The sequence below is a fragment of the Macadamia integrifolia genome, chromosome 2, assembly GCF_013358625.1.
Source record: "Macadamia integrifolia cultivar HAES 741 chromosome 2, SCU_Mint_v3, whole genome shotgun sequence".
NCBI lineage: Eukaryota > Viridiplantae > Streptophyta > Magnoliopsida > Proteales > Proteaceae > Macadamia > Macadamia integrifolia.
Genome location: NC_056558.1, coordinates 40,574,316 through 40,596,967, shown reverse-complemented (window position 1 = coordinate 40,596,967; position 22,652 = coordinate 40,574,316). Strand labels below are relative to the sequence as shown.

Here is a 22,652-nt window from a genome sequence, read left to right as displayed (position 1 = left end):
CCCCCCCCCCCCCCTTTTTCTTCGCATCACCTCACCACTGCCTCCCCTCTACCTTGAGCCACCACTTTTGCAACTCCCACCCTGGCCCCAACCCCCCGCTCTGCAATCCTTCCCCACCTCGTCTCCGCAACTCCCACCATCTCACCCCACCCCACCTCACCTCACCTCACCTCACCTTATCCCTCTTTGCAACCCTTGTCCCACCCCCTCTTTGCAACCTTCACCCCACCTTACCCCTTCATGCTGGTTATACAAAAGAAGACGACCATTGAGAGAGGGAGAGTAGTTTCAAAGTAGACTACCAAAATGGTTTCCTTGTTCTTAAAATTATTTTAAAAGTGATGCAATCAAACAATTTCAATTTTTTTACCGAAAGTCCTATTTATTGACTTATTTCAAAAAATTAATGAAATATTAAAATAAAAATTATACCAAAGGCCTTAGTTACTAGGATTTCTCGGCAGTTATCAAAGCATCGCAGGCAGATCAAAAACCATCATAAACATGGTGAACTCACTATCTGTAGTACTTGCCTTCTAGTTCACGTATTCTTCCTGTCAACTTGCTTGCTTAGGGTATTATGACACGCGATGGAAGTTTTGAATTCTTCCTTCACCATTCGAATGGACAATGTTTGTCTTTTACACTTCAATTGGATTTTAATGGAAAGTGATGGGCATACTTTGATTTAACTTAATTTCTATTTATTTTGTTTTATAAACTTTCTCCTTAATTTTTTAATCTAGGTCGAGTTATTATTGAAATTACAAGAGATTTTTTTCCGTCAATGTATCTATAGATACAAAGCTTAAGCTATATCATTTCGAGATTGTATATTATATATAATAATGGGAGTGTCTAAATGACACCTCTATGGGTGTATTTATAACTTAAACATCTTCTTTTAATTGCTCATTGTTTCATTTCCAAAAGTTCATTATGTTATGGGTATAAAGGATTTTCAAAAATGATTTGAATGTGACACTCACCATTATGTCATTATCAAAATATTGTTATACGTATTTTTTGAATACAGTATGAAATGATATATTTACCCACAAAGTTGTATTTTACTAAAATTGCAAAAAAACAAGGTTACAAATTATTTGACACTTGAGTGGTATTAATAAGAAAATCCCAATAACAAAATAAAGGTAGTTAAGTTATTAAGTATATAGATATATTTTAATTTTATTAATAGAAATACAGCTTAAGTCCCACTTAGTGGGTCTATTACAGGGATCCTACTTTGCCATTTAATATTATCCAAAGCCATACTTGTTGGCACCTTAGTCCATGCATATCTTTTTACTTCCCCATAGTCATTTTAGATATGTTCCTTTAGCTATTTGTTTAAGGTCTTTACAATACAGGCTGCCGACTTGACACACCATCCTTCCTTTATGGGGGTTTCAAATTGGCAGCACAGGTTATTTATTATTTTTTTTACAGAAACCAGCGGTGTGTAAAAATATGCACATTGGTGTTATGGCAATCTTTTTCCTAGGAATAGTACTATAATAACTCAATCTCCTAATCATCTCAAAAGTTTGCCAACTTTTGATTGATATGTGGATATCTTTTTTATTGTTGAACTGATATGACACACTTACTAAATTTGATAATAATCTGATGAACTAATATTAAGCATTAAGACCATAGTATTGGAAACCTCTACATCAATAGCATTGCATTTATTTTCTTTGTGTACACTCTGAGCTGGTCCTATCAGATGTAACTGGAGAGATCTCAGTTTATTCTATCAATCTCAAACAAATGAGTAAAAAATGGTGGTTTTTAATTGCAATCTGAAATAGATGATTCTTTCTACGAGGTATATGCCTTCGCAAGCTATTGGTCTTTTAAAAGATTGATGAGAGGCATTAAACCCAATATATATATATATAGAGAGAGAGAGAGAGAGGCACCCGTATATATATATATATAAAGACTTAATGATGACATGACACACGTGAGATGATTGTATGATCAAAACCTTAACACGAACAAGTCCTTCCTTAAAGACTCTACATAAAGAAATAAAGAAAGAATGCTACCCGCTGGTGTGTATCTACGCCTATACATTGCGAATGCAAAAGACCAAGTTGCCCCACGCTGAACATGATCGTGCGTGTCCTCCCATTGGTCATGTCTATTAGTGTGTGTACTTGAATCTACGGGTAGCTTTCCCTTGCCTAAAAAGGAATTAGTTTGATTATATGATAATTAATCATCTGATCTAAACATTATTCTTTGGAACTCCCCTTTAACTCTATTTGAATCTAAGTTTATTGATCATTAAAAAAAAAAAAAAAAAATAATAAGAAGAAGAAGAATATACATTGCAGATTGATCCAATTTCTCTTTAACACATGATATATCTTGATTCATGGGGTCTGATCCTCTACTTGAAATGCATAAAGTTATTTCAGACCTTTAACCACAAGGAACAAGAGTTAATAATTAGTATTCAACATTTTTAGAGTATATCATAACATCAAATCATCATTAATGAAAAAATTCACTCTTCACTTATGTGAAAATAAATAAATAAATCCTTGAGGAATTTCAATGTATGATCTTTGCCCCCTCCCCTCCCCTCCCCTCCCCTCCCCTCTTTCACTAATTACTCTCTCAAATGGCACTAATTAATCTCTTCTTACCAATATGATGTATATCAAATTATAAGGACAAGACATAATAAAATAATGTTGTACCTAGATTGGAGACTTTATTTCCATTAAAACACTCATAATCAGTGTATTTTACTTATGGGAGGAGGAACATCCGTCTAGCGTTCCCCACGTCCATATAACCTCTGTTTTCAAGGGGCAGAGGTGTCTTTTTGCAACCCCCTCAAAATAGGGACTGTGTGTGGGCATGGGAACACTAGAGAAACGACGTTCTTTCCTTTATACTTATAATCTTAATTAGCGGTCAAATCCTTGTCATAGTTGTAGGATTCCCCTTCTTTATCCTCAAATTAATAGTCCAAGTGAGAGTGTAAAATCTTCAAATTCAATTTTGGAATTTTTTTTTTTTTTTTTTTTTTTTTTTGGTAAATGAAATTAATCCTTTGTTTTTGAAATTTTCTTACTAACACACCTCAGTGTATCAAATAAGTGGTAACTTCAATATTTTCCCCTTATAGTTTGACACCATTTTTGTTCCAATAATAAGGTTAATAGTATAATTTCACATGTGCACTTGAAAAATATGTATGATCGATAATGGCAAATTTTGATAATGTTATGTCACTTTCAAATTATTTTTGAAAACCCACTTATACATCTATTTTAAAGAACTTTTAAGAATAAAATAAGGGGCAAATTAAAAGAAGGCCGTGCTCTAAACACACCTAAATAGATATTATTCAGACACTCCTTTAATTTCTGAGAGGAAAGCCTAAAGGAAAACCACTCTATGTTTTTTTTTGTTTTTTAATGCTTTAATAATAGGAGAAAGTTTCAACTTTTATGTTTTAATAATAGGCAGATTGGCAGAGCTCTTGTTTGTTTACAGAATTTAATTGCCTAATTTATCTCAAATTATATGATTATATAAAGGAATAATAATAATAATAATAAAAAAGTATTGTAATATGATGTAAGAATATCTTTTGGAAAAAAAAAAAAAAACTGCTATAACCTTGTTCCTTGATGAGATATTATGTAATGAATATGTTTTTAGTGATTCAACTTCTGTTTTTGTTGAAAAATCACAAGTAAGAATGGTTTTCTTATAGTACTTTCTCAAGCATCAAGGCTAAAATGGAAAGCTTGCCCAAGATAGAATGAGTCTCCAAAAATGCACCTCAAAGGAAAACGAAGACAAGAATAACAAGTAACATGATGTTGAGGTGCACAAAGGAAAACACTTGGGGCCCGTTTGATAACGTTTCAAGAAACGGAGTAAAAAGCGTTTGATAAAACTGTTCCGTTTCACTTATTTTTAGAAATAAAAATATAAATTTTTACTTATTTATGGTTCAAGAAACGACCTAGGTGAAACAAGTTGTTTCGCCGTTTCTAGAAACAACTTGTGGCAATTATTTCATTGGTTACTATCGACTTCTAAAAACATGATTTATCAAACACCTTCAATTCCGTTTCTGTTTCTATAAACGAAAATTTATGTTTCTGCCGTTTCTGTTTCATTTATGTTTCTGCCGTTTCTTGAAACAGAAACGGCAGAAATGTCATTAAACAGGCCCTTGGTTAATGTTAAGCCATTGCAAAACACCTAAAGGTTTGTAGTGAGCTAATGAAAACTATTGTATGGGTTTGATTAATGCTACCTTGAAAGCAATTTAGAGTGAAAAGTCAAAATGTGGGAACACTTGGGATTGAATATATGCAAGATTTTCGAATCATTATAATTCTTTCATGTTCTCTTTGCCCCGTTTCTCTTAGGCTGTGTTTGGTAACCACAAGAAGAAAAGAAAAAAAAAAAAAAAAACAATTTTTGTACTTTTTTCTTGGGTGAAGAATTTCTCATACTATTTTTATTTTCTCACCATTTCTTTTATTTTCTAGGTTCTTTTTTCTTTTCTTTTCTTTTATTGGCTACAAACATAGCCTTAGGTTGTGTTTGGTAGCCAAGAGAATAAAAGAAAAAAGTACACTTTTTGTATTTTTTTTCTTGGATTAAGAATTTCTCTTTGTACTTAATATGTTTTCACCTAAGAGAATATTCACCTTTTGAAATTCAAAATTTATCTTGGGAATTATGAAGTTTTCTTTTGCTTAAAAAAAAATCTTGTAAAAAGCATAAGAAAACATGAGAAAATATGAAAACATAATAATACAAAAAAAGAATGATTACAAAATGATTTCCTATGTGTCTATCTCTCTCATAAAATTCAAAATTTTTTCAATTGTTTTCTTTTCTTCTGTTGGCTACCAAACATAGACTTAGTTCCATTTTTCACTTTCTTACGATACTATATTCATCTTTTTGTTTAGAGAATTTTTTTTAATTTGTTTAATTATTCTACATTTTTCATTTCATTGTTTCTTGGGTTGCCATAAGGCCCCACAATTCCCTCCTTCCTTCTCTAGCAATCCCCTCTTCCTTCTCTAGCCATAAGGTCCTATATATGGGGTGATTTCGATTTGATTCGAAATTGACTGAAAACCAGTCCTATCCCTAATTCCTAATTCCGTTTTGTAGAATTTTGTAAAGGATCAATCCAATCAACGACTCCATAAATACAAAAGAGATTTGCAATGAGGGAGATGTATAAAGTTATTTTCTTACAAACACACTCATGTCAAGAAGGAAAAATTACATATTGGTTGCAAGCGAAGGGAAGGAAAATCAGTTTTAAAATGAAAAGAAAAGTATTTGTAACCATCATTGTGTACCATATTTGAAACTTTTACCATATTTAGCTAGGAAAGATGAATCTATGCATTGGTTATGTATATTGGCTATATATATGCTAGAGAAAGAAACAACCCTATGGGTAATACTATAATTTACAATAAGAGGTCCCATGATATTAATGATGAAAGAGGAGAATCATTGAGAGTACGTATATTAGTGCGTCCATTATTCCATTTAGTAATTACACATTTTAGATGTGATAATTTATTTTTTTCAAAATCAAAAGAGTCACACGCAGTCAAAATCCCATGCACAATCAAAATATTTCCTTTTTGCACCTCCCTTGACACAATCTCTCCTCCTATGCCCATATTGACAAAACTAATGAACACCATCCATTGATGTGTTAATGAGAAACCATAAACGCCTCTCACTCTATGGAAAACTTCCTCCTAATAGGTAATAATATGATTTGAATTTTATTGAAATTACTTATAGGTATGAAGTTTTCTATCCTTGCACCACAGACACAAGGGGCACACAATGACCATCATTCCCCTCCTAGAAGGCACACGTATGTGTAGACACAAAGGCCACTCTCGGATCAAATACATTTGCCCTATAAACCTAATAAAAATTTCCACTTTTGTATTAATTTTCATTTTTCTCTCTACTTTATTTCTTTTGCAATAGGCAAAGCCCTATCAAACTTCAGAAAAAAAAGGGCAAAGCCCTAGAGCGGTTTTTTTTTTTCCTTTGAGGGTTACTATCAAGTATTCACTTTAGGGGATCAAAGTTTTAAGTGGCGCTGTGTATATAGAGGGATAAGTTTCATTAGGTTTTGCAGACACACAGAGAGAGGAGAGAGAGGGGGAAGATTTAAGCGAGACGCACAGCACCGCTCATCCTGTCTTCCAGTCCCTCTCTCTCTTCGCCTTTCTCTATATTTTGGCCTTTCGGCTCTTCGCTTCCACGGCCTAAACTCCAAAATCTCTCTCTCTCTCTCTCTCTCTCTCTCTCTCTCTCTCTCATCTTTGTTCGTTTCTTCTTCCCTTTTGCCCCTTCTTATTCTTATACTACTCTTCTGACAACTACGTACAAACCCTACTTGAAAAAGTTCTAGGGTTTTCTTTGTGCATAAGCCCTAGGGTTTTATTATCATCTCGCATCATGAGTAACAACAAGGATCAGTTGAACATGGCCGATCTTAACGCCGCCCTTCCAGGCGCCGCTGCTGGTATAGTGACTACTACTGGCCTTCATCATCATCCTTAATCTCTCTCCATTTGTTGTCTATCTCTTCTTTTTCGGTTGTGTTGATTTTGAGGTATTTGTAATCCCTATCTTTACCTGTTACATGATGTCTTATGCAGCCCTTAGCGCTGAGGATAGAGCAAGTCTTGTTACTGCCCTAAAGGTGATTTTTTTTTTTCTCCCACTTTGGTTTTCTCTGAATGAGTTCAATTTGTTTTATGTGATCGAAACTTTTTTGGTTGGCTATATGGTTGATTGGGTTTGTACAGGATAAGCTTCAACATCTGGCTGGACAACACTCTGATGTTCTCGAGTCTCTATCCCCAAATGTCAGGAAGCGCGTTGAGGTTCTCAGAGGGTTTCAGGTTCGTCTTATTTGTTATTTTCCCTAAGTTTGTATTTTAGTTAAACGCTTCCTTGCTGTTCAATTAGAAAAATTCTTCGTTGGTGGCAGATGATTTGTGACTAATTTCCTTACGATTTAATAGATGCAAATTTGTTCTATCTATTGTGAACTTTTCTTCTCTGTTTTCTTTTTCTCTCTCAATGTCTGATTCATGAGTTGTAGATAATAAAAATATGGATTGATTTAGTCAAAATATCAGTTTAATATGGTGGTACTATCTTTGAGAGCACTGCCTGAGTGGTTGTATCACAAAAATATGGTTTAATTTTTCACTATCTTAACCCCCACAGAGGATCAAAATGTTGGCTGAAATGCCATAATTGTGGTAGGTTATTGCATATGCATGAACAGATTATTGTATACGAGTCTACTATGGATTTTGAATCTGCTGAGCATGCTGTTGTTCTTCCTGGTGATGCTGGGCCAATTTGATGTTCATTAGGGGCATGAGACCGAGCCGTTTTGATGAATTTGCTTATTTCCTTTTGTAATGGAGCAGCTTTTCAGTGTCCAGTCCAACCATCCTCTAAAGATGCATCTATCAGAGGGTTGAAACCTTACCCTGCTTATAATCTCAATAGCCTTCCCCAAAACTGGCCGATATGTGATTGCAGAGGGAGGAGTTTGATTCTGTAACAATTTCCCTTACTCAATCCTTGGCACCTTGTTGGGGGTACCCACATCCTTTCATCTCTACAATACTTTTGATCCACATATTCTTGTCTCTTGGCTCTTGAGATGTTTCTGCTGATTATTAATTTTCTTGGTTAGATTATAGCAGACTTACAGACAATTTGTACATTGGGACATAAGTAGTTTAAAACTCACTTGCTTTGTAACACACATTGCCACCTTTGATTTGGTTGCTTGAATACTTGGGGGCAAGAGATGTTATTTTTTTTGTTTATTTTTATTATAAATTTTCAGTTCTTGGATCCTTCTAATTCTTTATTGATTTGCAGAGTCAACATGATGAGCTGGAGGCCAAATTTTTTGAGGAGAGGGCAGCACTTGAAGCAAAATACCAGAAGCTGTATGAACCACTGTACACCAAGGTATGGTATCTGATTTATTTAAATTTCATAAATAAAGAATAATTTAAAATTTTTTATTCTCTATTTAATTCAATATTGTGGGAGGGTTCCCTTTGATGCCTGAGTGCAGTTTTGGGTGTTGGAGGTGGGTATTACGGTGAAACACTGAAATAGGGGGAAGGCATACAAGGCATTTTACATGGGATTGCTACAGTAATCTGGGTCTTAAGAGGGGTGCCCACATGCAGTTTTGAATATGAGCTGGCGGTGTGCAAATCTTTTACCCTTCAACATTATACGACCTTGTAGCTCAGTTCCTTGCTGTTAAGCCTTGTTAGTTTTGCATTTAGCTTACTGACTGAATGGTAGGGAATGTCACCTTTTGTGACATGGGTTAGGGTGAGGGTCGGGATGTGGTATGGATGTCTGGAAGTTGAATCTGTTTTGACCTTTAAAACCTTAGATATGGGGATTCAAGCTACCATAGGTTCGGCAATGAGGTACACTTATATGGACACTTTTGTACAACTGACATGCAATCATCAAGTAGTCAAGTGAGATTTATTTAATATGCTAGTTGCATCGTTAGGGGATTATATCTTATCAAAGATAACATTTAGTAGCAGAAAAATTATCAGGAATTAGAATATGACATTAAGAGCTCCTAACATTGTAAGATGGGAGTAATGTAAACGCTAAAATATTAATATAAGGATGTTCCTAACTATCCAGGCATTATGTGCATTCAAATTTTGACTGTAACTAGTACGATTTTACAACATTATCAGATCAGGGTTAATGCTGGATGTAGTCCAAACAAAAAACTGAACTAAAAATTCAGAATAATAGAGAAAAAAACTGAGTACCTGTATTCAGAATGGAGCAGATACGGATATGGCATTGTAAGCTCGTATATTTGCACGCACACCCTTGTGCCATCTTGTCCAGCATGGGCTTTTGGGTAAAGTGGTCCAGGTATAGCTGAACAGCACGCTGTCCACGAGCCTCCATTTTGTAACTAGCCGGTATTTTTAGTCTGGTTGATGTTTGTACGGTTCTCTATTTTATTCAACCCTGTCAGTAATTCTTTTGCACTTTTTTCCAGCGATATGAAATTGTGAATGGTGTAGTTGAAGTTGAAGGAGTTACAACAAATGAATCTGAGACGGACCAAGGAGAAGATAAAGCCCCAGAAGGTACCTGAAGACAGAAAATGTGGATAGCTCAATTTGCTTTCATCTTTTATTAACTTGTTATATACACTTGTCCAGAGAAAGGGGTGCCTAATTTTTGGCTTACTGCAATGAAGACTAATGAAGTCTTAGCTGAGGAGGTATGGTGATGGCATTTGCCGTTTTGTACCGCTTATTGTTTCTGTATTGAATTTTGGTTTTGCTTTTTCTGGTCTCCAGATCTCAGAACGTGATGAAGGGGCTCTCAAGCATCTCAGAGATATCAAGTGGTATAGGATTGATAATCCTAAGGGTTTCAAGCTTGAATTCTTCTTTGAGTCTAATCCTTACTTCAAGAATTCAGTTCTGACAAAAACGTACCACATGATTGACGATGATGAACCGATTCTAGAGAAAGCAATAGGGTATGTCTGGTTGCAACCTGATTAGTTTTTGCGATATTGTTTTTGTTTACTCATCTTTCCTTAGAATTCACTTTATTTTGGTTGTGTTGTAGGACGGAGATTGAATGGTGTCCTGGGAAAAGCTTGACACAGAAGGTCCTGAAAAAGAAGCCAAGAAAGGGATCCAAGAATGCCAAGCCCATCACCAAAACTGAGGACTGTGAAAGTTTCTTCAACTTCTTCAATCCTCCTCAGGTTCCCGAGGATGATGATGATATTGATGAAGAGACTGTAAGTATTGCATCGGTACTTTTCATTAGGCCAGTGAAGGAGTTGAATGTTAGGTAATTAATACCCCTTGATATCTGACAGGCTGAGCAACTTCAAAATCAAATGGAACAAGACTATGACATTGGGTAAGTTGCATCATTGTTATGGGAAGAGCTTACTGAATTCTGGCATATTTCTTGTATTGTTATGTGGAGATCCAAATGAAGTTGCTAGTTAGTCAAAAAAACTTGTATAAGATTCGAAATACTGTCTGAAATATTACTATTTAATTATTTAAATAGTATGTATTTTGTGTGAATGTTTGAAAACATTTTTTTATTTGTTCTTCCAGTTAGAGTTGAGAATCTTTCCTTGACCATTTTTAACCATTGCATTTGCAATTTGGAATGAGCTGGGGTTGTCTGATGCCTCATGCAGGTCAACCATTCGAGACAAAATTATACCCCATGCTGTGTCATGGTTTACAGGGGAGGCAGTTCAAGGGGATGGATTTGAAGATATAGAAGGAGACGACGATGAAGAAGACGATGAGGATGCTGAAGAAGATGAGGACGATGAGGATGATGAGGACGATGAAGATGAGGATGATGATGATGAAGATGAAGAGGAAAGCAAGACCAAGAAGAAGGTACATGTTTTATAAATCTTTTTTTACCATTATTTTCTTAGTTCTTGTTCTGTTTGAGAACTGAATTTAGTCCTGACCTGTCACCATTGTTTCTGATGTTCTCACAGTCATCAACGGGACCCAAGGTAAGAGATTAGAATTATCCTGCTATCTTTTTATTCCTTAGCATTATCGATTTGATCACTACTACTAACTCGTCCAATTGACTCTGTAAACTGCAGAAGAGTGGGAGAGCCCAAGCTGGGGAAGGGGGTCCACAGGGTGAGAGGGTGGAGTGTAAGCAGCAGTAATGTTGAGAGCCGACACAAGCATAGCATACGTAGACTGCACGACTTATTTGTGTAAGTGGGTCTGTGGATTTGAGAGTACGAGAGCGGGGTGAAGAGAACTTTTTTGGTTACTTTTTTCTTCTTTGTTAGCAATATTATAGTGATTATAATTTTTTAGGCTTTTTTCCCTTTCCTTTTTTTCCCTGTGGTGTTGGGTTGGGGGCGGGGTGGTGGGGTAGGGGAGGGATGTGATCAGGTAGTAAGAGGTGCCTTGCAATTTGTTGATGCGTTTTGGGTTTCCGTGCCCAGTGCTGTGAACTTCTTAAGAACCTTTTTGTTTAATATATATGTGTTTTGTTCCATGGTGGAGACCGACTTTCTGTTACATCCATGCAATAGTTTGTGGTTTCTCTTGTTCTTTTGTTGTCTGATAATAGGGAGAAAATCTCGGGAAATTTCAATATAAAACTATACTGCTTGGGTCTCCAATCCGTATTGTGAAGTTTTGAAAGACTTGTGGCAGGAGAAAATATTCTCAATTATAACTTCAAATTACCAGCCAAAGGTCAAGCAGTGCTCCTGGGGAGAAGCTCATTTCCTTGGCAGAAAGTTGGAAAGCTTTAAATATACCCGAGATATATGCTTTTTTTATGGAAAGCACTTAAAGAGGCCTTACCAACTACAGTCATTTATCTCAGCTAATGTTATTCTCAATAAAATTTTCAAATTAAATTTGCTATATGTGGTTTGAAACGTGAAACATTGTGGCGTCAGTGATGTTCTTTAAAGAATGAATATGGGGTGCAGGAATTGTACTTCGAGAACGGAGCAAATTTTTTTTTTTGGGTGCATAAGAGCAGAGCATTAGATTGTTAGAATCAAACTATAAACAGTTTATGTTCCTATTAACAAAACATTTCTTCTGTTTTTCGCTCTTCTAGATCAGGTACAGAAAGGGGTGCTTTTTCTATGTTGTTTATCTAAGTGACTGGGGCCTTCAGCAAAGACCTATGTGGGGCACCTTTCGGGTGTGGGATGCTCGATAAATCTCTGTATTCATCGAGAGTTAGCTTTGGATGTAGTGGCATCCAAGGTTTCTACAAGAAAAAAATAAAAAGTAATGGCATCCAAGTTTCCCTTGGAAGAGAAAAATATCCTTTTGTGCATACTAGCAGTCACATCTTGTTATTTTATATGAGAAATCGGAAGGTTTTCTCAGAATTACCAAAGGAAAGTAATGGCATCCAAGGTTCTGTCCTTTGGAAGAGAAAAATATCCTATTGTGCGTAGTAGCAGTCACATCTTATTATTTTATATGATGGACGAGAAATTGGAAAGTTTTCTTAGAATTAGTACAAACCCAATATGGACCCATGTCTAGGGTATCTTCTCCCACAATGAACCTCTAGAATGTGCTGGGCATACGCAAAAAAAAATCACCTTGGCACCCTTATTTTTCTTGTGATATTTCTAGTCATATTTGGGCTGTTGGACCATTGGGATTGTGCATAGTGAATCTTAAAACCTCATCGCCAGTTGAATTCTTTGCTTTGTTGATTACATTATGCTTAGATCTTAACCTTATTTGATCAATTTCAATTATGTCTATGTACTTCATTTATTTATTTATTTTTTTAGTAGAAAAAAAAGAAGGTGTTTCACGATAGTGGTCATAGCCCCCAGCCATAGTTTTTATACAACGTTTTCATAAGACCAACAAGTGATAGTATAGCATACCAACTCAAGCCCACGACCAGCGCTTTCATAGCTTGCCCTTTCCCCATCCTTAGTGGTTCAGTTTATTTATAAATGGACTATATATAACTCATGATCTCTTGGTTGCCCCTAAACACCCACAAACCTCTTACTTCTAATCTTATTTTCTGACCTGTGTGTACCAAGCCATACCATCAAAGGATAGGCCATTTTATTTACTTGATGGATTGCTGTGTATCTTCTTCATTCCAGGTTTTACTTTGCTTCTATAAGTTTTGGTGTTTCAAGGATTTTTCTGGCATCAAAAGTCTGAAGCATCATGCAAGTTTTGCACCAACAGTGACACAAGGACTAGGGAGGTAGATGTGTGAATAGTTAAAACTGCCCTTGATACATGGCTTAGCATTTATTTATTTATTTTATTTTTTAATTTTTAACCAAGGTGTCCGGGTCAGCTTTCGTGCACCTCGACTAATCTTCGGGGGGACTAGCGCAGCAACCCACCGCCACGATCTCCACTTAAATCACAGATGCACAGATGGGGAATTGAACCTGAGACCGTGCGCTTATCCACACAATCTCCAATTCGTCCTAACCATCTGAGCAACCCACAGATGGGTTAGATGGCTTAACTCATTTGTTTATCTCTCTCTCTCTCTCTCTCTCTCTCTCTCTCTCTCTATATATATATATATATATATATATATATATTATTTTTGTTTTTTGGCTAACAACGGGTATCCAGGCCTTCGGCTTGATTGGTCCCGCGGGCCTATACTGACCCCACATCTGTATGGACCGGGTCATACCGGGGTTGAATGAGAACCATTCAACTTTCATTGAAAGCAGTGAAGAGCACTAAATACCCCCGTGTGAGTGGCCCAAGGTGTGCCTAGTGGGAGTTGAAGAACGTCCGAGTTTACGGCTCGTACCAAGTTCGTTGCTCACCAACTGCGCTACCCTTTGGGTTATATATCTTCTTATATGACTACTCTTCGAATTTCTATAATATGTGAGGACACTTGGTTAATCTCTGTTGCTTCTAGAGCTGCGTTTCGCTCTAGGATAGAATATGGATAGGCTATCTATGGACATTACTCATGTTATAGACTCGTTTTTGTTTAATTAATTTTTAGGGGGAAAAAAGTTGCCTAGGTGCATGGCCCCATGTTCAAACATATGGGGCACACGTAAATTACCACCCTACCCACATGAAATAAAAAATCCCATAAATGTTGTATATACCCTCATTGGCCCCGCCGCAGGGGTCATATGACGAAGGAGCAATTTTCTGTTGCCCTTAATTTATTTCTTTGGTTTCCATAAATAAATAAAGGAAAACCAGAAGTGGCAATCACAAGCCATTGAAGCAAGGGGGGCTATTAACTGTTTTCTAGGTTCTTTGCTTGTTAAGAGAGCAAGGGCCCAAGAAAAGTATCTTAGTTCTTAGGAGGTTCTGGTTCCCCAATGCTCTCAAGAATGGGGAAGTTCTAGGGTTTAAAAAATGGTAAACAGGATCCGGATCGACTCTCACCGATTCTGATCCAGTTCAGATTGTATAGGCTAGATTGGTGGAAATCGACAAAATTAAAAAACCCTTTAAACCCTAGGGTGTCCTGCCCACTGTAGGCTCAGCGGGAGACACATGTCACACTCGCTGCCATTATAAGTGTTAAGAGGGGAAGCGAAAATGATGTCTCCCATTGAGCATACGTGCAGTGTAGCCACCCTTGGAATGGGGCCGGTCCTAACATTTTGTAATCCGTCACACAAAGGTAAAGGTTGGGGCCAGGTAGAGCTGGGCTTGGCCAGGTTGAGTCCAAAAAGGGTTTTCCTACTTTTTTTGAGGGAGGGATTTTGTTTTTGTTTTTGTTTTTATTTATTTTTTTGTTTTTTTGTTTTTTTGTTTTTTTTTTTTTTTTTTTTTCCGGTTCAAGATCAAGGCCTAGGTCAAGGTCACACTTCTTGAAAAGTAAGAAAATTGGTGCAAACTAAGCACCGATGCATTTGAGAGAAGTTGATTAAGTGACCAACCCTCAGGCAGATACTTCACTGAGTATTGTAAACTGTCATACTAAGGCCCAAGTGAACGGGTGTGTCCAAAATCCAGATCCATCGTGTATCAGCTTATACCCTTATACCAAGCATATATAAATGACACGTGGGACGTTGGTGGGCCCCAAATGTTGCATTCATGAAGGCCCTATCTTCCCCAACTTAGCATGTAGTCTAGGACCTCTGCCTCCTTTGGTTTTGCCAATTCAAATAAAACCTCTACTTCGGCCCTTAGGATGTAAACAAAAAAGACAGAATAATAACTAAATCAAAAGCATGATAGAAATGAAATGTGGAAGATTATAAAATTATTCAATGAAGCATATTATAAAGCTCACTTAGGTAGCATTTGACAACGTTCTGTTTTTATAGTTTTTGCGTTTTCTTGTTTTCAGAAACGAAGAAACAACCTAAAAAGCGTTTGATAAAGTTGTTATGTTTCACCCGTTTTTAGAAATATAAATAAAAATTTATGCCTATTTATAATTCTAGAAATGACTTTGACGAAACAAGTCTGACTTGTTTCGTTGTTTCCAAAAATGAATTTAAGAGAAAAAAATGCTATTGTGTTTGATAAATCTTTTAACTATTTCAACCTAAAAAGAGGCAACCGAACCCTCTCTCCCTTTTGGGCATCTGATGATATTATTAGGGTTTTTAGTGGCATTATGTCTGCAAAAAACGTTTTGAGAAACAAGTTTATCATACTACAAGGGCTCGTTTGATAACGTTTTTGTTTCAAGTAATGACAGAAACATAAATTTCCGTTTCTAGAAACAGAAACGGAATTGAAGGTGTTTGATAAGTCATGTTTCTAAAAGTTGATAGTAACCAGCGAAAGGATGGCCACGAGTCGTTTCCAGAAACGGCTCTACTTGTTTCACTTGAGTCGTTTCTTGAACCATAAATATGTAGAAATTTCAATTTCTATTTCTGAAAACAACTGAAATGAAACAGTTTTATTAAACGCATTTTGTTCCGTTTGTCTAGAAACGAGTTTCTTGAAACATTATTAAACGGACCCCAAAAAATTTGCTCTTGTTTCCGGATACATGAAAAGCCGTTTCTGCTATTTCTAGACACATAAACAGTAGAAACATTATTAAACGGTGCCTTAGGAAGTTGATGATACTTAATGGTTCCATACTTCCATCTACAATTTTCACTAATTCAGATTAAGCCATTGGGAGTATATTGGTAGAACAGATGGTAAAATCCCTTGTCTGTATATTGTGCCCACAACTATGCCACTTGACTCTTTTTTTCTTTTTTTTTTGGTGGGGGGGGGTTTCGGGCTCCTCCGTGCCATGCGCTACATGGTAGCGCAGATCCAAGGGCTGCCCAAGGTGCTTCCAGCTTTTGGATCTGGGGATCTGCTCTAAATCCTCTATCGTGGGACAGAGGATCCCGGTCCGGGTTGGGTAAAGAATCTTTGTTGTGAGTGTACGATTTGTGATAATATTATGATTAGTAACCACATATGATATAAAACAACGAAAAATAAACACTAAATCCAAAAAAAAAAAAGAAGAAAAATTCAACAATCATAAAACAAATTAAAAAGAATATTTATTATAAAATTAGGAAAAAAGAAATATATCTAGGAGTGTGGTCTATGCCAGCAATCCTATTTGTTTATCTTTTTTCCTTTCTTGTGCAAAGACATTTATGTTCCTTGTTTTACAGAGGAAAGAGACAGACACAAGGAGCCCTAGAGTAGGCTGCATTTTGGGACACAGAACCATTTTCCTATAAAATAAAGGAGGTTTCCCATGATGCTCAATTAATACTGTCGTATGGGAAACCCTTTTCAAATCGTAAAGAGTTTGCATCGTCCCTCCACATGGGGACTGATCTCACACTCTCCATGGGGTGTGGGATCCACCTCTAGGGTGTGGGAATCACAACCCATGGGAATATTTATTTGCTTAAACATGTGTTGAGCATGTTTCACATGAGGTAAATGATTTTTTTTTTCTTTTAATAGTTGGGTGAATTGACTTTGAGGTTACAATAGTCTTCGAAAGGATTAGAATTAGCCACAGTCAGCGTTTGCCAGATCCCAAATGCCAGATCCCAAATGACAAACAACGTTAAAGTCAATCAAAGTCAACCTGGTCCAATTATGGTCAATCAAGGCAAGTTGAACTGGGGTTGAGATTGACAGGGTTGGGCCTACGTTAAAGTTTTTAGACCATGACTTCAGGGCCAGGGCGAGCCTGGGCTATGCTAAGGGGAGCCGAAGTTGGGCTGGGGTTTTAAAAAACCCCTTCCAATGCAACCCTAATCATAACCATTATCTATAAATGCAGGATTAAGAAAAGTTTTCGGTTTTCTACGACCTAATGAATTGTTCTGTAGAAATAGTTTAATGGAGATGGAGGGTGGAAGTTTTGGAATCATGGTCCGGTTTCGAATTATTTGTGGAGTCCAACTTCATGAATATTATATGCAAATAATTTAGATGAATCTGCAATATAATAATTTGGTCACATAAAAATTTAATAAAAAAAATTGAAATCATAAAAATAAGATAAAAAGAATTTGTTTGGTCACTTGTTTGGTCACATGACCACCGTGGCCCAGATACAAAAGCGTGTAAAATTATCAATTAACCCATGAAATAAAAAATCTTATTAATTTATATCCCTACAGATGTTGTCATTATCCCCACGCTGATTCAAAGGTCATGTGATTAGGCAATGATATCTTGCCTTAAAAATAATTAAATATTATTCAAATTTGTTACTGTCGACCTCACATGAAAACCAGAAAACTGTAAAATATTCAATAAAAAACTATAATAAATCTCTAAGAATGTGTTTGGATTTGTGACCTCACCTGGAAAGCTGAAGACTCAATAAAAAAAAAAAAATAGTAAAACATTGTTTTTTCTATGAATTGGTATCTAATTACAATAAATAATTAGATATGTTTGAATCATGTTGTGTAGAATATAAAGAAGCAAACACTTTAATCATTAAAAATAATATACTATATATATGATAAATCGAGAGATGTAGAGAATGTTTGGTATGGATTCCCTTCTGTTAAATTAATCACTGGGAATGAGTTTCTAGTTCCGTGGTGGTAGGTTTTGGCATAAGACCAAGGAGGTCTTGTGGTTGACTCTCCCTTCCATCTTATCTAGCGGTGTTAATCGATCGGATTTAATTGGGTTTTTCCATTTTAAGTCTTTGCACCGTGATTGACCTGTTTAAGTAATTGGCACTCATATATTAGGCATGGTTGGTCGAGTACTGGTCTTCAATCAAGCTACCAACAATTTGGCTAAACGAACCTTAATTGAGGTTTAAACGGGTTAATGACACATTAATTTCTAAATGGACTATAATCGGACACTAAACATGCTCTGGTCAGACTTTTAAATGGTTTTTAAAGTTGTCAGATTTAGCAAAAGGGATTCTAAACGAGTTTTAAGCAGACTATACAGTCCTTAAACATAATGGGCCGAGTTGAACTATTTATTAATTAATCGATCCCAATCGAGAGCTGATCAGGTAACATCCTTGCACAGGTAAATTACCTATTAACAAATGTGTCACGTTACAGCTCAACATGCTTAGTAAGCGAACCGGGCCGGTTAGATTGAATGTTATAAGAATATGAGGACTAGTTTCTAGGGATGCCCTAAAATCCAGAGACGAATGCTAACCAGTCATTGATATGACAAGAAGATATGTTGCAGTTTCCACTTTTCCACTTTCCCACTTTCCCACCACTTTCCCACCACTTTCCACTGCTGCTGCGGTCCAGCTAATTAATTTGAATGCCAGTCATGGTCTGGGAGGTGGTTTTCCCTGGCCGTTTCACTTGGTGGCTTGTGACCTTTCCCAAAATCCAAATCTGGTCTTCGCAAAAATGGGAGTCAGAGCATGGAATCAAGAATCATTATCATATCGATTGTATTAATTTCGATAGAGACTGATACTCAATATCTAATTGATTCGAAATAGTTACCCATATCAAGGGTAAAACAGTACAAAATGTATTTTTTTTTTTTTTTAAAAGTAAATGCAAAAGTAACTGATATAGACTAATCCGATATGATCCAGATCAGTATCATCAGAAACCGATACTACTATCGAGAATTAAGGTTACGTTTGGTCGTCATTCAGTTCTATAAATGACATTTTGTGTCAAAAACATAATTTTCAGATTTTATGTTAAAATACCGTCTTAAAACAAAAATATGGTGTTTGGTGAACCTATTTTAGGATCACCCTAGTTATTAACATTTTTTGTATTTGGAACAACTGAAATGACGGAACAAGGTTCGTCGTTCCATCACTTTGCATTTTCAGTTTTTTTTTTTTTTTTTTTCGTGTTGTAAGAAAAAAAAAAAAAACCAAAAAACATCAAGTCGTCGTCAAACACTTTATTTCATTTCTTTTATTGTCATAAAATAAAAAAATATCAAAAATATTTTTTCCAATGACTATCAAACGCAGCCTAAATCCTTGAGTCGGAGAGATTTTCCCCTTGCCCTCCCACTTGCAAAAATAGCTTCCCACGCGGTTAGCTGTAGAACATTATCTGAAAATGAAAAAGAAAAATTATTCATGGCCTACCACCATTAAATCGTTGATTACGTTTTATCAGAATTGAAAAAAAGTGGTTTGAAAACTATTTACCGTAAATTTCGACTCCTTTTAAGTGTTATATAAACGTGACGAGCATAAGATCTATCTTCCATTGTTTATTCCCCCAGTTTATTGAAGACCTCATCTTTTTGATTTTGGAACCATATGCTGACCTCACCAACTACAAATTTTCCTCTTTCTTCAATTATATAATGCCCATTACCAAATTTCTTTCTTCATTCCATCTCATCTCCCCTTCTCTTCTTCTCTCTTCAAAGGAAGCCATGGCCTTCACAGCTTTTTGGTTTATTGGGTTATGTTCTCTTCTTCTTGGCTATGGAGTCCATGTTGAAGCCTCTCACAAGGTTTTCTTAAACCTTCAATCTCATCAGAACGCTACTACAACAACCCATCAGCCTTATAGAACTGGCTACCATTTCCAACCAGCCAAAAACTGGATCAATGGTACCCTGTCTTTCATTTTTCAATTTTCCTTCTTCTCCTCTTGTGTTGCTTTTATTTTCTTTTAACTAACTTTTGATTTATATTGTGGGCATGTCTGTGATTCTGGAATGGACTACTGTGTATCATTGGATAAACAGATCCTGATGGTTAGTCAAGTCTCTTTGGATTTAAATTTCAACTAAACATGTTAAAGGGAATTGATTGACATTCAAGTTCTGTTTTTGTTGCAGGTCCAATGATTTATAAGGGAATCTATCATCTCTTCTACCAGTACAATCCAAAAGGAGCAGTCTGGGGTAACATAGTATGGGCGCACTCCACTTCTACTGATCTTGTCAATTGGGTTCACCATGAACCTGCTATCAAACCTTCCATAAAATCTGATATTAATGGATGTTGGTCTGGTTCAACTACAATCCTCCCAGGGTACAAACCTGCTATTCTCTATACTGGTATAGACCCACAAAATCGCCAAGTCCAGAATTTAGCATTTCCCAAGAATCTCTCTGATCCATTCCTAGTAGAATGGACTAAACCACCCCAAAATCCTGTTATGACTCCCATTGATGGGATCAATGCAAGCTCATTCAGGGATCCCACTACTGCTTGGAAAGCTCCTGATGGGAAATGGAGGGTGATCATCGGAAGCAAGATCGATCGCCTAGGGAAGGCAATTCTATATAAGAGCAAGGATTTCATCAAATGGGAAAGAGTAGACCATCCACTCCATTCATCCAAGAATACAGGAATGTGGGAGTGCCCAGATTTCTTCCCTGTCTCTGTAAACAGTGGAGTTGGTCTTGACACATCTGTGACTGGTCCTAGTGTTAAGCATGTTCTTAAGGTGAGCTTAGATGATACCAAACATGAATACTACACAATTGGTACTTATAACCTGAAGAAGGATAAGTATTTCCCAAACAAGGGTTCTATTGACAATGGTTCAGGCCTGAGATATGATTATGGAAAATTTTACGCTTCAAAGACATTCTTTGATAGCTCTAAGAACAGAAGGATTTTGTGGGGTTGGATTAATGAATCGGATAGCGTAAACGATGATATCAAGAAAGGATGGTCTGGAGTTCAGGTAATACAGAGTTTAAACAATTCACCTGTGTACTGTGTAGACTAGAACTGAGAGAGGAAAGAGGAAAGAGGAGTGAGGACTAAGTTTTATCTACTGATTCTGTTTGCAGGCAATTCCAAGGAATATTTGGCTTGACAAGTCTGGGAAGCAACTGGTTCAATGGCCTATCGATGAAATCGAAAAGTTACATGAAAAGCCAGTTGATTTGCAGAGTACAGAGCTGAAGAAAGGATCAGTAATTGAAGTTTCTGGTATCACTGCCTCACAAGTGAGTTTCTTAATCTATTGCCTCCACAAGAGTTAATCTATTGATAAGTTTCAAACCCATAAAGAGATATCTCTAATCCACGTTGAATTTTCAAATTTCTTTACCAAACATGAGAAGAGAAAATAAAAAAGTTTATGTGGTCTGTTTCTATTTCCGTGTAGCTTTTTAATTTCTCTTCCTTTTTTGTTGTTGAAAGGCCGATGTGGAGGTTTCATTTGACTTGTCAACATTGAAGAATGCTGAGAAGGTGAACCCAAGTTGGGATAATCCACAACTACTCTGTAGTCAAAAAGGGGCTTCTGTTAAAGGAAGTTTAGGACCATTTGGATTGCTAGTTTTGGCTTCTGAAGGCTTGGAAGAACAAACAGCTGTATTTTTCAGGGTATTCAAAAATCAAAAGAGATATGTGGTGCTCATGTGCAGTGACCAAAGCAGGTTAGATTCAAGATTCAAATTTTAATTCTTGTTTTGGTAGGATCTTTATGTTCTCTCAAGTCAAGTCTACCTTGGGCCATCACATATAAAATCTTTCCTAACTTTATATAATAATAATAATAAAAAAAACAGGTCTTCTTTGAGGAAAGATCTGGATAAAACTACCTATGGAGCTTTTCTAGATGTGGATCCTCTTCATGAACAACTATCACTCAGGAGCTTGGTAAGTTCACTAAGGGTAAATGATATACATTTTCTCATTTTTAGAACCTTATCACTATTCACAATAGAAAGTCAAAAAAAAAAAAAAAAAAAAATCCTTAGGTAAGTCACATGTTTAATTTAGTTTCATAACTATAAAATATTAGCAGAGTACTTGCCTGGAATGTCTTATAGGCCACATTATGTATTGAACATTGAATTTTATATTTGTTTGTTTTGGATTTTGATATATAAGTGTCGAGCTTCATGCTTTGCAGATAGATCATTCCATCGTCGAGAGTTTTGGTGGCAAAGGAAAGGTCTGTATCACATCTAGGGTTTATCCCAAAAACGCAGTGTATGACAAAGCACATCTATATGTATTCAACAATGGAACAGAGGATATAAGAATCTCAAAATTAAGCGCTTGGAGCATGAAGAAAGCTGAGATCAGCTATTAAAAAAAAAAAAAAAAACAGGGAGAAAGGCAAGATGATGTAAACCACGGCAAAAACACGGATGGTCAAGTTGTTGGGTCCCACTTTTCCATGAACTATAAGATTGTTCCAAGAGTTACGCTCTAAGAACAAGAAGTTTGACTTTGGAGCAGCTATCAGTCAATTTATGTCATAATAATAAACAAAATGCCAATATTTTTGAATGTTAATTAGGGTTTTCATTGTTTGAAGCCTGTGGTATTTTTCAGGTCGCAGGTTAGGTTCAATAACTTGTACCTAGGGGTTTTGCAGGAGTCAAGCCCAGACCTCTCTATTAAATTGTCACTATTTTTACTTTTACTTCAATAAAAATTCTCTCTCTCTCTCTCTCTCTCTCTCTCTGTGTTTGACCCTCCATCCCCTCTCCCTATTTTTTTTAGGTTATTAAAATTTTAAGAAAAATTCTTTGTTGGAAAACTAGGGTTTTTTTTATTCGATTCGTCTTCTTTAAAATTGCTGACGTGAGTGAATCAAACCTGGCAAGAGAGAGTCACTTTTTTTTTTTTTAATTATTATTAAGCGTAAGAGATCGTTGTTT

General features: G+C 36.2%; 2 protein-coding genes across 2 annotated transcripts; both read left to right on the top strand.

Moving 5' to 3' along the window:
- The first annotated feature begins 6,075 nt into the window (after positions 1–6,075).
- Positions 6,076–11,153, top strand: LOC122091481 (nucleosome assembly protein 1;4). Its single transcript, XM_042661464.1, has 12 exons — positions 6,076–6,565; positions 6,702–6,745; positions 6,852–6,947; positions 7,951–8,043; positions 9,128–9,218; positions 9,294–9,355; positions 9,435–9,619; positions 9,712–9,889; positions 9,971–10,014; positions 10,307–10,517; positions 10,625–10,642; positions 10,739–11,153. Exons 1-12 carry the CDS (start codon positions 6,499–6,501, stop codon positions 10,805–10,807), a joined length of 1,158 nt encoding a protein of 385 aa, XP_042517398.1. The 5' UTR covers positions 6,076–6,498; the 3' UTR covers positions 10,808–11,153.
- Positions 11,154–19,309: 8,156 nt separating this feature from the next.
- On the top strand, positions 19,310–22,445 carry LOC122092630 (beta-fructofuranosidase, insoluble isoenzyme CWINV1-like). Its single transcript, XM_042662859.1, has 7 exons — positions 19,310–19,626; positions 19,764–19,772; positions 19,857–20,713; positions 20,823–20,981; positions 21,178–21,416; positions 21,549–21,639; positions 21,896–22,445. The coding sequence occupies exons 1-7, from the start codon at positions 19,374–19,376 to the stop codon at positions 22,076–22,078; spliced, it is 1,791 nt and encodes a 596-aa protein (XP_042518793.1). The 5' UTR covers positions 19,310–19,373; the 3' UTR covers positions 22,079–22,445.
- Positions 22,446–22,652: the final 207 nt, after the last annotated feature.